Consider the following 16,173-nt stretch of genomic DNA (forward strand, 5'->3'; position numbering starts at 1 on the left):
TTATATTAGATGAATTCGAAATTTATTTAATTTTGTTAATTTATGGAATAACAATAAATATGTACATTTAAAAAAAAACAATCAACAAAATAATTACAATTCTACCACAAACGCAAACGTTTTGCTTTATATCTTTTATATCCGCGTTCCATCGGATTGTACGTCTTTTCATAATATTGGCTGCATGTTCCTTGTTCTTCATAATAAAAGTGTAGAAAATCACTATCATTATGGTCATCTTCTGAGTCATCATCTTCGGAGTCTTCATCTTCGGAGTCTTCATCTTTGGAGTGTTTATCTTTAAAGTCTTCATATTCGGACTCTTTATCTTCGTCAGATTCCGTTTCGTTGCCGGAGGAAAATTCATCGTCGCCGTCATAGCTGGAGTCATTCTTGTGATCTATTTTATGTATATCATTATTACCGTTTTCACTACACTTTTCATCTACTAAATCCATGTCATCATCACTGATGTTTTTGGACATGCAATTATGTCCATCGCCAATACCAATGTCCTCTGCATCACTGATATCTTCGTAGATGATTTCTGTCCAACGCCAATACCAATGTCCTCTGCATCACTGATATCTTCGTAGATGCATTTCTGTCCATCGCCAATACCAATGTCTCGGCATCGCTTATATCCTCGTACATTAACTTTGAGTATTCGCTGAAGGAATTCATTTTTCTAGCTTTGCTGAAAGTTTGTGTTGTTACTATCACAAAAGGTTGCAAGAAACTGATGCATTTGCAATGATTAACTCACGTTTTATAGTACATCCCTTTTGCAAAGGTATTAACAAAATCGCCAATAAGTGGAGGGAGTTATTTATTGGGGGTCGTAAAATCAGGTATATTTTATTACATTTTTTATCTAAATAATTGTATTTTTTTAATAACAGATAGCAAGTTTATTGAATTAGCATGAATTTAGAAAAACCCACCCTTTGGCCCAATAAGAATAGAAAAAAAGCTATAAGTTTTCCCAGAATCTTTTAATTGCACTGCAAATTTTATACTACCTATTGAATTTTGAAGTAATCTTTATTTAATTGCTAAATACTTTATTTTGACTACAAATTACAGCTAAATATGTTACATTATCAATCTATAGTTTATATTTAGTACTTGTCAAGAAATTAACAAACAAAAATAAAGATACGAATTTTTCAAATAAATTAATTCGGAAACGCAATCCAGATTCAAATGTAACGATGACAAATTCATAAGGGTCGTATTTTAATTGGGAAATTGTCGACAAGTTTTGTTTTTTTTATAAGCGAGTCCCTAATTAAGGGAGCGAGGTGAGATGTCCCGAGTAGATTAGAACGGCGAAAGGCAACGGTCGAATGCTTCGCCCTTACAGATAATCCCTTTGTCCCTTCGATTCTCCCCCAACGCAGCACTTCACACTTCGCTCTTCACGAATTAGCCCTTTGTAATCTCACGGAATTAAATTAAGAATCCTTTTAATGTCTCATTTTCCGCTCGTTGTTTTTCCCTTCCTTATCACGTACTCATCACTAAACGCGCACAAGATTGTTTTACTCCGATTTCCTTTCTTTTTTTTTGGCTCTATCCTTTGGGGTTACAAAGGGATAAGGCTTTTTTCTAGTAGAGCAACAGTTGTTGTGCAACAGTATATAATAGAAGTTTCATATTGTCAATAGAATCAAATTAGTTACTTAACTAATGTTATTAACAGAATTATAAAATAAGTATATTCATAACTTCCAATAAAATCGTGTTTCCAATTTTGTTATATGTTCTAATGATAATTCACTGTAGTTTTAGTAGTTTTAATACTTTAGCAAGTAAACACCTTGAGTAATTCCCATATTGGCAAATCATAACCATCCTAAAGACAGAATTTTTGAACTTTTGTAAGCTGTGAATCGCCAATAAAAAAAAGGGTGTACTTTTCTAAATTTGGGTTGATTTTACCAAAGCCGTGAAAGAATTATTGTTACTTTAAATGTTGAAAATAACCTATCTCTCGTTTTTCACGGTAATTTCTTTACACGTTTTCTCTTTTACACACTTAAAATTAATAAATGTTGAAAATAACCTATCTCTCGTTCTGCACGGTACTTTCTTTACACGTTTTTGTTTTTACACGGTACTTTCTTACTCGATTTCGCCTTTATACGGTTAAAAAATAAAATTAAAAAAATAAATGTTGGATTTTTTTGCATACTTTTCGAGCTTTTCCATTAAAAGAGTTACACGTTTTTCTCAGGAATCTATCTATTATGTAAATCAGGGTAAATCGTTTGTAACCTTAGGTTTAAATGAATTGCTTATTTTCTTGTAAACAACATCCAATTGTTTTTTTTTGTCTTTCTTTCCGGAGATCGTTTATAAGGTAATATTATGTAGAAGAATGTAACAATGTGTTTAGTGTGCTAAAAGCGGAGGCTATTGTTTCTTCGGCGGATGCTAATTAACGTTGAGGGCGTCTGGACATTGAGCAGAAGAAGTGATTTGCAGAAGCGGCCGAGCAATAAAATAAATTGCGCTTCTTCTCGCCAGTTCACCAGCTCCAGCAGCACCCATTGGCACCGCCAATTACAACATTAGTTACCTCTCGGTGAGCAGTTGAAGAGACTCCTTTTTTTCCTCTCTCTCTTTCTCTGTCTTTTCCTTTTCGTGATTGAGGATGGACACACGGAGTTCAAGAGGTCCACGAAGACTCGATGATAAATTAAAACGGAATTAATTTGAGCCGCGTTCTCGACGCTCGCACGCAAGTTATTAATGATTCGTCGCAAATTAAACCATTTATGGGCAAAATTGATTAATTGCGCCGCGTTCTCCCCTCCTTAATTACGCTTAATTACCGCAATTATCTGCCAAATTTGCATCGGACGGGAAAGAACCGTCGCGGCGGCATACATTGTATTATATTGAATTGTATCTTCGGACGGTTTCCAATTTCGCTAATTCCAATGCAATTACCTGTGCTTTCGAAGTGTGTGTGTGTGTACGAAGGTCGTAAAATGGTCGAGCATAAAACTGGCACGACGCATGATGAAGAAGGTGCTAGTTGATGTTGTTTTTAGTCCATCCGGATTCTGGAAGTCTGTTTGCGTTTTTTTTTCTTTCTTCTTCTTCTGAGATTCTTTTACTTCAGCGTAATCATTTATTTGCGATGCGAAGAGGTTTCATCCGTCCGGTTAATTAAGAACGTCTTAAGCGTTGAAGAGTTTAAACGCTTTATCGAGACGGATGGATGGATATGAATTCGCGACCGGTATAAATTGTAATTACAGAAATGTCATAATTCTTTATGCGTTTTACAAGACTTTTGATAGCCTCTGCAATTATCCTCCATGGTACCTTCATTCAAAATTTAATGGAACTTTATGTTTGCACATAATTAAGTTATGAAATACTATTTAAAATTTATATTATTTTGATCGCAATCACTTCCCACTATATTTCTATTCATTTCCGTTACCGTTACAAAACAATCAATTATTGAAAAAAGCGGACGAACGTCGGATATATCCGCCCGAATACAATGCTTATCCAATTTTTTTTCAACTCATCTTTATTACACATCTAAACATCATTATCTATTTGCCACTAAATACTGTACATTCTGATCATAAATTTTGTTTTTAAGTTTTCATAATTCTTCAAATTTCTTGCAATTTTTACATTCTGAAACATAAAATTCATAATACAAATTACATAAATTTACCCAAGGCAAATGCGAATTTCCCCGCAATCAAATTTTTCATTATTTTCCTAATGTTTATATATTTATTGTTTGTTTTATAGTTTATTTAAATTATTATTTTAAAAAAAAGTAAATTATTATTAATCAAAAAACAAACAATTGCAGTCAAAAATTCATAATTTCATAATTAAATCAATAAAATGTTCTTATATTTTATTAATTCTCATATTATCGCAAATTTTTTTAATTGTTTATTTACACTAATTGCTTAATTATACACATTTTTCTGTCGCATTGTACTTTATTATGGAATGAAGCAATAATTATACGATAATAATATTCGTATTCGAAATAATATTTCTAATTTATTTATTAAAACTCATCGCTACGTTTTTAATAATTTCTGCTTCATTTCTTGAAAATCTTACGTAAATCAAATTTATTGTCGATTTACTTTTAAGCATGTTTAATTAATCTACTTTTTACATGTTAATTTGATGTCACAAAATCGTTTACAGATTACAAAATTCTTCAAATTTTTGTTTAGTAAAATTTTATGTATTGTTCATAAATCGTTTATATAATTTTGTTAGAAATATTACAGAAATTTCATTGTAATACATTTTTTTATTATTTTAAAACCCTTTTGAAACAGATTTGGATTCAAATTTTTGTTTAGTAAAATTTTATGTATTGTTCATAAATCGTTTATATAATTTTATTAGAAATATTACAGTAATTTCATTGTAATACATTTTCTTATTATTCCATATCCTTTTGAAACAGATTTAATAATTATATAAGAAAGATGGACTTCTTAAGTAATTGGTGATTTCAATGGTATTTAAATTTCTTAAAATTTCAATAAATTTAATGAATTATAATTCATTAATAAAGAATATAAAAAAGGAGATATAATAATCGAGTTTTAAGGTAAGAGAAGAAATAAAATACTCTTGTATATAATTTGGTAATTTCGATAGGAAAAGTAATCGAAACTGTTGGATTCCGGGCGGATTTGAATATTCATTCCAAGAAATTTAATAGCGCTCAGAAAATTAAGTAATTGGATATTCTTATAAAATTTCCGAAACTCTATAGAGGACGAAGCTAATACGTGAATTGCCTCCCTTTTCCAATTATCCGAATTGGTCTAGAATGAACTTCATTATTCATCGGTTACATGCACATACATTTGGCAACGTTCACATTGCATCACTTAATATATGATTAGGTATAAACTTGAATCAATCTTTGCTTTTTGTTTAAATTGCAAATTTTCTATTTGTTATTGGTGTGGAGAGGCGTGGTAGTAATATAAGCTTTATGGATTCAATTTTCCGGACAAAGATGATCTTATGTATCGAAGGATGAACTTAAGTGAGAGAAGGATAGTAACGAGGAGCTGGCATTGTGAACGGTAATGGCAATGTTTAAAATAATAGTAAAATTGTTTAGTGTACTCTATAATTGTTACATTATATAATATATAATGGTGTGAGAGTGAGTATGTTATGTGCATGCATATCCATATAAAGTGGTCGAGTCTCTCTAGTGTTCAGGTTTACACCTGGTCATATCGGATAGGATTTATGCGGACTTTAATGCCTTTCAAGCATTGCGCATTGAGTACCTGGGGTTAATTTTACGATGCATGTTATTGCGGATGAACTATATATAATATTTCGATGTATATTTACTGAGGTATATTAGCAGTCAGTTCTACTTTGCGATTGTTTTACGGCGTCTGGAAACATGTTGCAAACTCTGCCCCAATGTTTCTTGATTCTCTTCACTTTTTCTTGTTGTTGTTTTATTTTTATTTTTTTCTGGGTTTTGTTCATGCAGCCGCCTTTTCCGATAAATAAATATTCAACGCCCACCGGACATTTAGCGCCTTCCAATAATATTCATTACCGATGGAACGTGTAGACACGGGCTCTCTGAGCTGTCTTTTCCTTCCTCCGAATGAATTTACATTAAGAAGACCTGTTGGTGCTGAGAGAACAGATCTGAAGACATGCACAAATGGAACGGAGAAGATGAAGTATATAGAAGGGAAGGAAATAAGAGTGGCTTTGTGATGTTATCCGAGGTGTGTGTGTAATATAATAACTGTTGCTAATGGAATAATGAAGTAATAGCGTCTATTACGTTCGCAGAGTGAAATGTTTTTTAAAGCGTCGTTCGCTTTTATTGTTTCATAAATTTGATATACCCAAGGAAAATTACTCTAATAATAGTCGTTCCCAGTAAATGAAAATAACAGTCCAATTGAAAATTACATATTTCTGATTACTCAATCGCCAAAGTTGCTAAATTATCAACAAAATACTACAACAATTATCGTTATGAAATCTTAGCCTCATCGTTGAAGAAACAACAATTTTTTTGACCTTTCTCGAAACTTTCGATTTCTAAACTTTATTTTTTTCAATCATATTTAATTAATTGTAGTTTTACGAATATTTTCAATTACTTTAGTCAAGTATCTTTGTATTAATTTAGTCAAAACTGTTACATTTGATTGAATTTTATTGATTTTTTTAAATGTTAATGTAATTCCTCTTTGTTATTGAAAATAAGTTTTCATGAAAATTGCAAAATAAATTCAAATTTAAACATTACAGAAACAAAGAATTTTGAGTTTTTTTGCAACTGTTATCAGAATATTCTTGTTTACAATTTGAGCTAAAACATTGGTAAATTTCATAGTTTTCTTTATTATATTTAATAAAAAAAAAATCTTATTGATAATAAGTTTTGATACAAATTTCATGTTTGGAAATTATAGAAATTTAAGTTTTTTTTTTTCAACTAAAATCATAAAATTTTCTATAAATATTTGACCTATTTTTGTTTATTAAATTTATTGACAATAAGTTGTAGAAGAAATTTCAAAATTATATCAAATTATTTCATTACATAATATAATAAAGCAATTAAACAAGAAACTGAAATATCAAAAAAATATAGAATTTTACAAATAATTTGAGATTTTCTTGTGTCAAAATTGTGTATTACAAATTCGTTTACATTTAATTAATTAAATAAATGTTCAGTAACTTAAAAAGATGAATTAAATATAAAAATTTTCTTCGTTCGTTTTTCTCTAATCGATAAATCAGTTCATCATTTTCCTCGTTTCACTAGTTAAACGGCCCAAGTATTGATTGAGCCTCATTAAGGGCGGAGCAAAATATAATTTTTTTCCCAATAGGTTTGCGTGTAAACTCATTCGAGAAGAAAAAAACCACAACATCGTTTTTCTCTGCATTTTATTCCCAGAGAATTTATATAAACTCACATTATTCAATCGGTGCAGCTTTTTAAACAACTATAGATAAATATTAAATTTATAAAGTTTTTATGAAATAATGCAGGTATTAATGATTAATATACAAATACAGGTAATCCTCAAGTAACACTGTACTTTATTTACACGAAGTCTGGAATAACGCGGTCAAAAATTGCAGTACTTTAAATACACGATTTTTTTTTAAATTTTAAAGTAAAAAAGTATAAAGTTTACTTTTTCACAATTCTTTTTCAAAAATTTTGTACAGTTAAGAACATATTCTATAATTAGGTTTCTGGAATTGAATGTAGTAATCCTCAAATAACGCCGTCAAAACTTTAGTACTTTAAATGCACGATTTTTTAACGTTAAAGTCAACTTTCAAGTTTAAAGTACTTTACATACACGATGTCTTTAAAGTTAAAGTAAAGTTTAAAGTATACTTTTTCGCAATTCTTAAAAGCGTATATATAATTTTGTACAGTTAAGAACATTTTTTAAAATAAATCTTCTGAAATCGAATGGTTAATTATATTTGGTTCTGGAATGCATTTTTAACATATATTAAAATACAAATACAGGTAATTCCTTAAATAACACGACAATTGATTTACACGGAGTCTCGAATAACGCGATAAAAAATTATAGTACTTTAATAGTACGATTTTTTAACGTTTAAGTAAAAAAAGTATAAACTATACTTTTTCACAATTCTTAAAAGCATCGTTTTTTGACATTGAACAAAAAATTAAGTAAAAATAAAGTTTAAAGTAAACGTTTTCACAATTCTTAGAAACGTCTTTGTTTACTTTGAGCAACATTTTGTACATTTAAGAACATATTTTAAAATTAAAATTCTGGAATTGAATTTCCATTTATATTTGGGTTTGGAGTATTTCAATAACACGATTGTAAAGAGCACGGAACTAATTAACCGTGTTATTCAAGTATTGACTATATTTGGTAATTAAAAGCTATAATTAATAAATAAATTCCATAAATCCATTAATTGAACAAAATTTCTAACATAATAAGATTATATAAAATAAAAACTAAAAAGAAAATCATAAGTTTTCGCTGTGAAAAAGTAAATAAATAAGAAAGAAAAATCAAACAGAATAAAAAAATAACATTCTTCGTTCATCATTTTTCAATTACGGTTTCGATCGGAGATAGGGAAAACGATCCGACGAAGTCTGTGCGATCGAGCGAGGTGTGGTTTCGAACAATTGTTAAATTCGTAATTGAGAGAAAGTTTTTAATTAAAATTTATATACTCAGCCAATATACAATATATTACATATAAAAATACATAAAGTATATACTACGTTTTTTATTTACTTATTTATGAATATCGAGGTTCTTGCATTCAGATCACGTAACGAGTCGAATTAAAATTGTTATAATTTTAATTAAATTACGTCACGTTTAATTAAATTAGGCCATTTGCGAAATGGAAACTTTTATTGGTTTTTATTTTGATGTAATTGTTTGTACTTGTTGTTTGGATTGTCGGCATCGCGTGAAACGTTAAACTGAAACCGTTTAATTACGAATCGGTTGACGTATTGTAATATTAATTAAAGTTCGGTTTTGTCTCATCTTTTTTTCTCTCTCTGTGTGTGTGTTTCTGTGTCTGTAATTTTCGTGCATGAAATATGCAAGGCGAGATACATTATGCACGTTGCGCATAATAAATGTCCGTTTGGCGGCGCGAGGGGCCGTTTAATGCCGTTTATAATGGGGAAACCACCTTCTCCTAGACCACAGAATATGGTTTATTTAATTCCTGCTGGAATTTTGATTGAAAATCGTAATGATAATATTGGAAATAAATAAGAAAACACCGGGTCATGATTTAATAATGAAGTCGTGAAATAAATTATGTTCCTTCGGCACGGACACTCAGGCAAAACTCTTGCATACACACACACGTACATACGTATATATACACATACACACATTTACTTACACACTTGAACACTCCGTATGAAATATCGATTTTGATATTTACGTAAGTGAAATGTCAAACCCTCCTCTGCGGCTGCACACAAGTACACTGATTTCCAAATTTATTTATACTTTTAACTACTTTCTTAATACGAAACTCTAATCTTTTATTACACTGTTATTATTTTGAAACTATTGAAATTGTGAAGATAATCATAATCATTGTATATTTTCTAATACACCTATTCCAGAGAAAAACGTGTAAATTGAAATTGTAACATTTCTGATGTAAAACCGTGTAAAAGCGAAAACTTCTAAAGAAAGTTCCGTGTAATAGGAGGGATAGGTGTATATATAAAGTTGTATAATAAATGTAGTTAATATTATCTATTTTTTAATATTTAAAATATAAACTAATAGTTTAAAAATTTATAACAAGAAATTAAATTTCACGAAGTAATTAATTAAATTTACTAATACATTTTTTAATTGTGAAATGTATAATTTAAAAAAAGATAACAATTATTTGATTTATCTTATATATAAAAATATTGACATAATAATGTATATTTCTTTCATGTTTTATTTATTACGTAATTTTAAATCATTATGAGAAATCAATTCTACGTGTTTTTCATTATAATTTGAACATTTTTCATAAATATTTTTGCTTGTTGCATAATTTTATACGTTTAAATCAACGTAAGAACATTTATTTTTGTAATTACATAATTTTAACTTAAAAGATTTATAAGCAAAATCCAAATTTATAGAAATTACTACGAATAACTTTACTTAATTGTCTCATGAAATATTAATTCATTATGCTTTTATATATTTCAGTTATTACATAATTTTATACTGTTAAATCAATTGAAGAAGTGAATTACATAAAAAAAACGTATGTTTTTTTACTATTCTTTAAACGTTTTTAGTTATATTGATTATTATGATTATTACAATAATTTTATAATTACGAAATTTAGCATTGAAGAAAACTCCGAGTTTATAGAAATTACCAACAAACAAAATATGTAATTGTTTCATTAGATACTTAGAAACTTTATAATTTGAAATCAATTTAAGTAGTGATGTTCATTGAAAAATCTAAAGTATAATGAAAAATACGTTCATTTTCATTATAATTTGAATATTTTTCATAAATATTTTTGCTTATTGCATAATTTTATACGTTTAAATCAATGTAAGAACATGTATTTTTGTAATTACACAATTTTAACTTAAAAGATTTATAAGCAAAATTCAAATTTATAGAAATTACTACGAATAACATTATGTAATTCTCTCATGAAATATTAATTCATTATGCTTTTACATATTTCAGTTATTACATAATTTTATATTGTTAAATCAATTGAAAAAGTGAATTATACTTTAAACGTTTTTAGTTATATTGATTATTATGATTATTACAACAATTTTATAATTACGAAATTTAACATTAAAGAAAACTCCAATTACCAACAAAAAGATATGTAATTGTTTCATTAGATACTTTGAAACATTATAATTTAAAATCAATTTAAGTAGAGATTTTCATTGAAAAATGTAACGTATTTTAAAAATACTTTAACAAATTATCAAATTACTAAATATTGAAAATCTAATATTATAATAAGAAAATAGTTCCAAACGTACTTAATTTAATATTATGATACAAATTATAGGTTTACCAAATGCGTAAATGCTTCACTATTATCCTACAGCATTTTTGTTACGTTTACAAAACAAAACAAAAAACCTGTAATTAGACAAATTTCTATCATTACTTCAACAGCCGAACGTTTAATATTGACTTACGAAAATGAAGGAACAAAAAAAAAATCACGTTTAAATTAATATTTTCTTTCGTTTTTTCTCTCTCTTTCTTTGTGTTGTATGCTGGTTATTATTAGTAGATGCATTTATATGAGAACCCACCCTGTGTTTACGGCGGAATAAATTACAAATTGTTTCTTGTATTTTTCTGTAATAGTTGGGTAATTATGAAATAATTGGCTCGGTTTTGGATTTTCGTTCTTCTTTATCTTGTTGCTGTTCTTCTTTTATATCTTCATGTCCGTCTTCTTCATGATCATCGACTTCGTCGATGTTTCCTTCTCTTTCTGCGCTGCGAGGATAGGATAGGAAGGAGAAGACGTTTTTGCTGAGGCCGTAGAAATATTTTCGCATAATATATAATGTAATAGTTTCCATCTGGCAACCGATCATTAGTTAATCGAATAATCGCATAATTGTAGCAGGAGAGAGGAATTAGCCAGGGTCTCTTCTCTGTCCGTTCCGTTCTGTTCGGATGTGGTGGTATGGTATGATGATGGCTTTGGTGGATAGATGTTGCGAGTGGAGGTAGGATGGAGAGTGTTGGTTGGGTCCTCTCCGGTTGCGAAAGAGATGATTGTATTGTAGTTGGATAGGTTGGTTCGTACCTATACCTGGTATAGATAGTATATATATATAGGTAGTGGTGGATCGTGGTTGTGTTGGTAGTGGTGGTATAGTGTAGTGGGAGTCTTCGGGGCCTGGGGTAGACATGAACGCGTGAAGGCATCCTCGGCAATTACACTACACCCGGACAGAGAGAGCCTCGGCTATATCATGCACACGCCTCGGGCAATACTGATTACACTAATCACCTTAATCGAACCCCATGCGTACCGATTATCATTCAAATTTCATACAGCACCGCCGGCCAATCATTATATCCATATATACATTTATCATTTTACTGTTCTTTTAATGGTTTCGATCTGGCTGTAATTACATATCGATGCGAACAACTAGGAATCAATATGGTTTTAAATAGCTCCGATAATGCACAAAATAAACGGCTCTTATTTGCCATCGTTACCATCGCGGCCCCGCGGAGCCATCAACCCCAAAGGACTACTACTTCTACTAGTACTCTCCTCCAAACCGAAATCGCTCACCTCGTCGTCGCCACGACCCGTCGTTTCCTCAATACACACACACAATCCACAAAACCTTCTAAGTATACACCGTTTACTCGCATACCTATGATGTTATTATGCCCTCAGCGCATAATCCGAATTAATCATGTAACAACGACATCTCATAACCAGACTACAAAAACATTTAACTAGAAAGTTACCATCTCACCAAACAAAAATATATTTACCAACTTCAGAACATATACTTCAAAAGTATTATTACTGAAATATATAAAATAAGTATAGTTCACACGTATTTCAAATTATCACCCTTGAAGATGTATGATCTTAATAATGGAGGTTATTTTTTTGTAAAAGTAATAATTATGAATTATCCTTGAACCAAATTGTTCGAGATGATGTGAATCCATTTTATAAAAATATACTTGTATATTTATTGGATCTTAACATTGACTTGTTGAAATATTTGCTATCTATAATAGAAGAAATAAATAATTAAAGTTTTGATGCTAACCCTTAAGTGTGTCCCAAAATGAACTGATAATAAAACACATTTTCATTTGATAATTGATAATATTTTTTCTTTATTAGAAAGTAGAGACATGGAGGTTTTGTGCAATTTCACTCTTTTGATGAAAATTTCCATAACATTTTGTGCTGCTGAATGTCGGCAATCTCATCTTTAAGGTCATAAATAGTTTATTGATGTACAATTTATCCTTAAGATAACTCTAAAGAAAAAAGTATAACGTTGTCAAGTTACATGATCTTGATGACGCATCACCGAATTGTACGTAAAATCTTCACCATTTTTTAAGTGAATTTTTTCAATTTTTACGCATTTTTCGATCGTGCACTTTTCCATAATGTAACCTCAATGTTTACTAATGGCAACATTTAAAAATCTCAACTCTGGTTTAACCGCGAAAAAAATGGCGGTAAATTTAAAATGTCAGTTCTTTTTGGGACATCATTTATTTCTATAACAATTAGAACGAAATTCACTACTTTTAATAAACCTTATTGTATAAATGTTACGGCAAGTATTTAAGTATTCAAGTACGTTTATTAATAAATTTGTTACAAAGTTCAAAAACCAATCATTAATAATTGCATTCCTCAAACAAGACAAGTACTTCGTAAATTACTTTGCAAGTTACAAGTAGTGTTCACAATATATGTTTTCATAATTAGTTGTTTCATCAGTCAATAAATTTACATTTTCATATTTTTTTTTTCACTTTTACATTTTTATAATTAATTTGTTTAAATAATTATTGACATTACTTTTTTTTACGATTTGTACTAGAAATTATTGAGTACAAATATGTGAATATTTCCATATGGAAATTGTTGAAGAATAAGTTTTTCTGTCTATAATGTATTCTTCGATAATAAACCGATATATTCTCATGGTAGGAAAATCATAGCTTATTGTAAGTGCAGGTTGTAATTTGAATGAAAATGTGTGTGCACTCGGTATAAGCTGTTATAATCGTGCATCTCTTACGCGAACAAAATTAATTGGACTAAGTAAAATCAATGGAGTAGATTTTGATGATTCCAGTTTTGCTGGTGATTACAAAGCACGGCTAGATCTCATATGAAAGGGCAGGCTGCACGTGAAACGATAATTAAACCTACATAACTTCGACGTTACTAATATTAGAAGCATCGCCCATCATTTAGAAGGCACCTAGCTAAACTAAATAACACAGTAAAATCCTCGAGGAAAGTGCAATTTAATGAGCAAGAGAATCAACGAAATTACACGCAATTTCCCTCATCGATCGGATTGAAATTAGCGGAAGTTAATTGACCAATCCTCGACGCTTCATTCGCGTGTCTCAAGAAGGGACGAAAGAGTAAGGGTTTGTTTTATTTGTAGAATTTCAATTCTTAGGGGTTTTCGAGGATTTGAGTCGCGTGTTGCCATCGGAGGTGTGCATTTCAATATTAATTGATAATTACGAAAAGCGGAATTCGCTTTTCGCGTGTAAATAATTACGGTTTCGAAATGGTAATTGAGTTCGTGGAAAACGCGGAAAGGTTAGGCGCGATTTTCGGGGCATTCATGCTCTCATCACCCTTTTCCCATTAATTAATTAAAGTTTTCCCGGAATTGAAGACGTAATTACTTGAAAAAAAAAAGCAACACCGCTTCTAGGAAGTTTAGTTTTTTTTATGTAGTGGTGGTGGTCGGTTTTTCGCAGGTTAGGCTTTCGCTTTGATTGGATTATAATGAAATTGTCTATAGCTAACATCTTCATAGAATGTAGACTGCGTCGATCTGAGGGGCTCTTTCTTTCTCGGAAATTTCGACAAAGGAGTCGTGAAAAAGCTCGTCGCTGATTCGTCTGGGTTGTTCAAGTGGTGCAGATCTCTCTTGGTCGTGGATTCGTCACGTGGCACGGTATTACCAGGCAATTAAATTTTTGAATCGCCAGTAAATTGCCGCCACGGTCATCGCATCTTATTATTATTAGTACTACTACTACTATTGCCACCACCATCAACCACACTAGTACTTGCCTCCAATCCTTGCAAAATTGCCACTTTTTGTGTATCCAGCAAATAGAAACGATAACTTAAAGTACAGATAATTTCCATACAGATAAAACTCACACACAATAATTCTCTTTATTACTTTTATTACAACAATAATAGAAACAATAAATTATAATAAATTAAATTCTATAAACATTATTAACAACAATAATTAGATAATTATCCTTTTGATAATTTTTTAAAATTTAATGTTATTATTATACATAAATTGGTACATCAAACTGTAATGCTATTATTAACACTTTGATAATATTCGGCGGATATATTCGCCCTATCCTTTACATAGTAGACTTTGCTTATGCACAATTTTCAGCGACTTTTTCAGATAGAACCTTAAAAGCTTTGACATTAGTTCTGTAGAGAAACGCCACTATATAATAATACAAAACAAGAAACAGTTGAAAATGCGAATCTCCCTCAAAATAATATAAATCATTATTTAGATTGTTTCAAACTTATGATTTGATTACATGAAGGTTAAAATTATTGTACTATAAACAAAAGTTCGTTTCTAAATGCAATAAAATTATAGACTTTTATGTTGTACGAAGCATTAATCTCACTTATTTACATATATACTCACAAATTGAACATAATTTTTGCAAATTTATTAAAACATTTAAACTTGTTTATAAACTAAATAAAATAGCAGAATTTTTTTTTATATTAACTTTAGCTTTTTAATATACATTTATACAAAAACTTGCTAATACATCAATACCTCACGTAGTACTGCATCGATCAGTGCGTATTCACTATAGTCCGGTTGGAAAACTTCAAAACAAACTAAATTTTAATTGACAAAATTAAAAAAAAAATAGTACACAAAATGATTATTTTATCATTTTGTCTTATTTTATTTTTGTGCGGTTTTAAAGTCCTCGATTAGTCCGGTTTAAAACGTTCTGAGATATTAAGATTTTGATAGATTTACTAAGAATTAATAAAAAATAATACCAGTATTGGACTTGTATCAAAAAAATAAATTAATTTTTAAGATTTTTGATTAACAATAACTTTTGTTTAAAAGTATTTTACATATTTACATGCTTCGATCAGTGCGTATTCACTATAGTCCGGTTGGAAAACTTAAAAAGAAACTAAATTTTAATTGACAAAATACATTCTAAAAAAATGGTACACAATTTTGTCTCATTTTATTTTTTCTGCGGTTTTAAAGTCCTCGATTAGTCCGGTTTAAAACATTCTGAGATATCGATGGAAACGATTATCACAGATATTTTAAGATTTTCGATTAACAACAACTTTTGCTTAAAAGTATTTACATAAAAATTATTATAATTAATAAAAATATCAAATTCACAACTTTTTCTCTGAAGAATTACTTAAAAATCTCATCGACTTTATGCAACAATTAATTTTTCAGATAAAACCTTAAAATCTTTGACTTTAGTTCTGTAGAGAAACGCCATTACATAATAATACAAAAGAAGAAACAGTTGAAAATGCGAATTTGAAGAATCTCTCTCAAAATAATATAAATCATTATTTAGATACTTTCAAATTTATGATTGGATTACATAAAGATTTACATAAAAGTTCAAATTATTGTACTATAAACAAAAGTTGTTTAACATTTTGATCAAAAAAATAATTTACTCAAATTGAACAACATTTTTCCAAATTTATTAAAATATTTAAACTTGTTTATAAACTAAATAAAATAGAAGAATTTCAAATATATTAAGTAAAGCTTTTTAATATAAATTTATACAAAAAGT

The 16,173-nt window shown here is 29.4% G+C and overlaps 1 protein-coding gene across 1 annotated transcript; it reads right to left on the reverse strand.

The window, feature by feature from the left end:
* Positions 1 to 223: 223 nt before the first annotated feature.
* Positions 224 to 11,486, reverse strand: LOC108565515 (phosphopantothenoylcysteine decarboxylase subunit VHS3-like; the record flags this gene model as incomplete). Its single annotated transcript, XM_017925023.1, has 2 exons — positions 11,381 to 11,486; positions 224 to 547 (listed from the first exon to the last, which is right to left on the reverse strand). Coding segments are annotated over exons 1-2 (430 nt in total), but the record flags the coding sequence as incomplete, so codon positions are not given.
* Between the last annotated feature and the right edge of the window lie 4,687 nt (positions 11,487 to 16,173).

Source organism: Nicrophorus vespilloides, unplaced genomic scaffold (genome assembly GCF_001412225.1).
Source record: "Nicrophorus vespilloides isolate i.1.1-1 unplaced genomic scaffold, Nicve_v1.0, whole genome shotgun sequence".
Taxonomy (NCBI): domain Eukaryota; kingdom Metazoa; phylum Arthropoda; class Insecta; order Coleoptera; family Silphidae; genus Nicrophorus; species Nicrophorus vespilloides.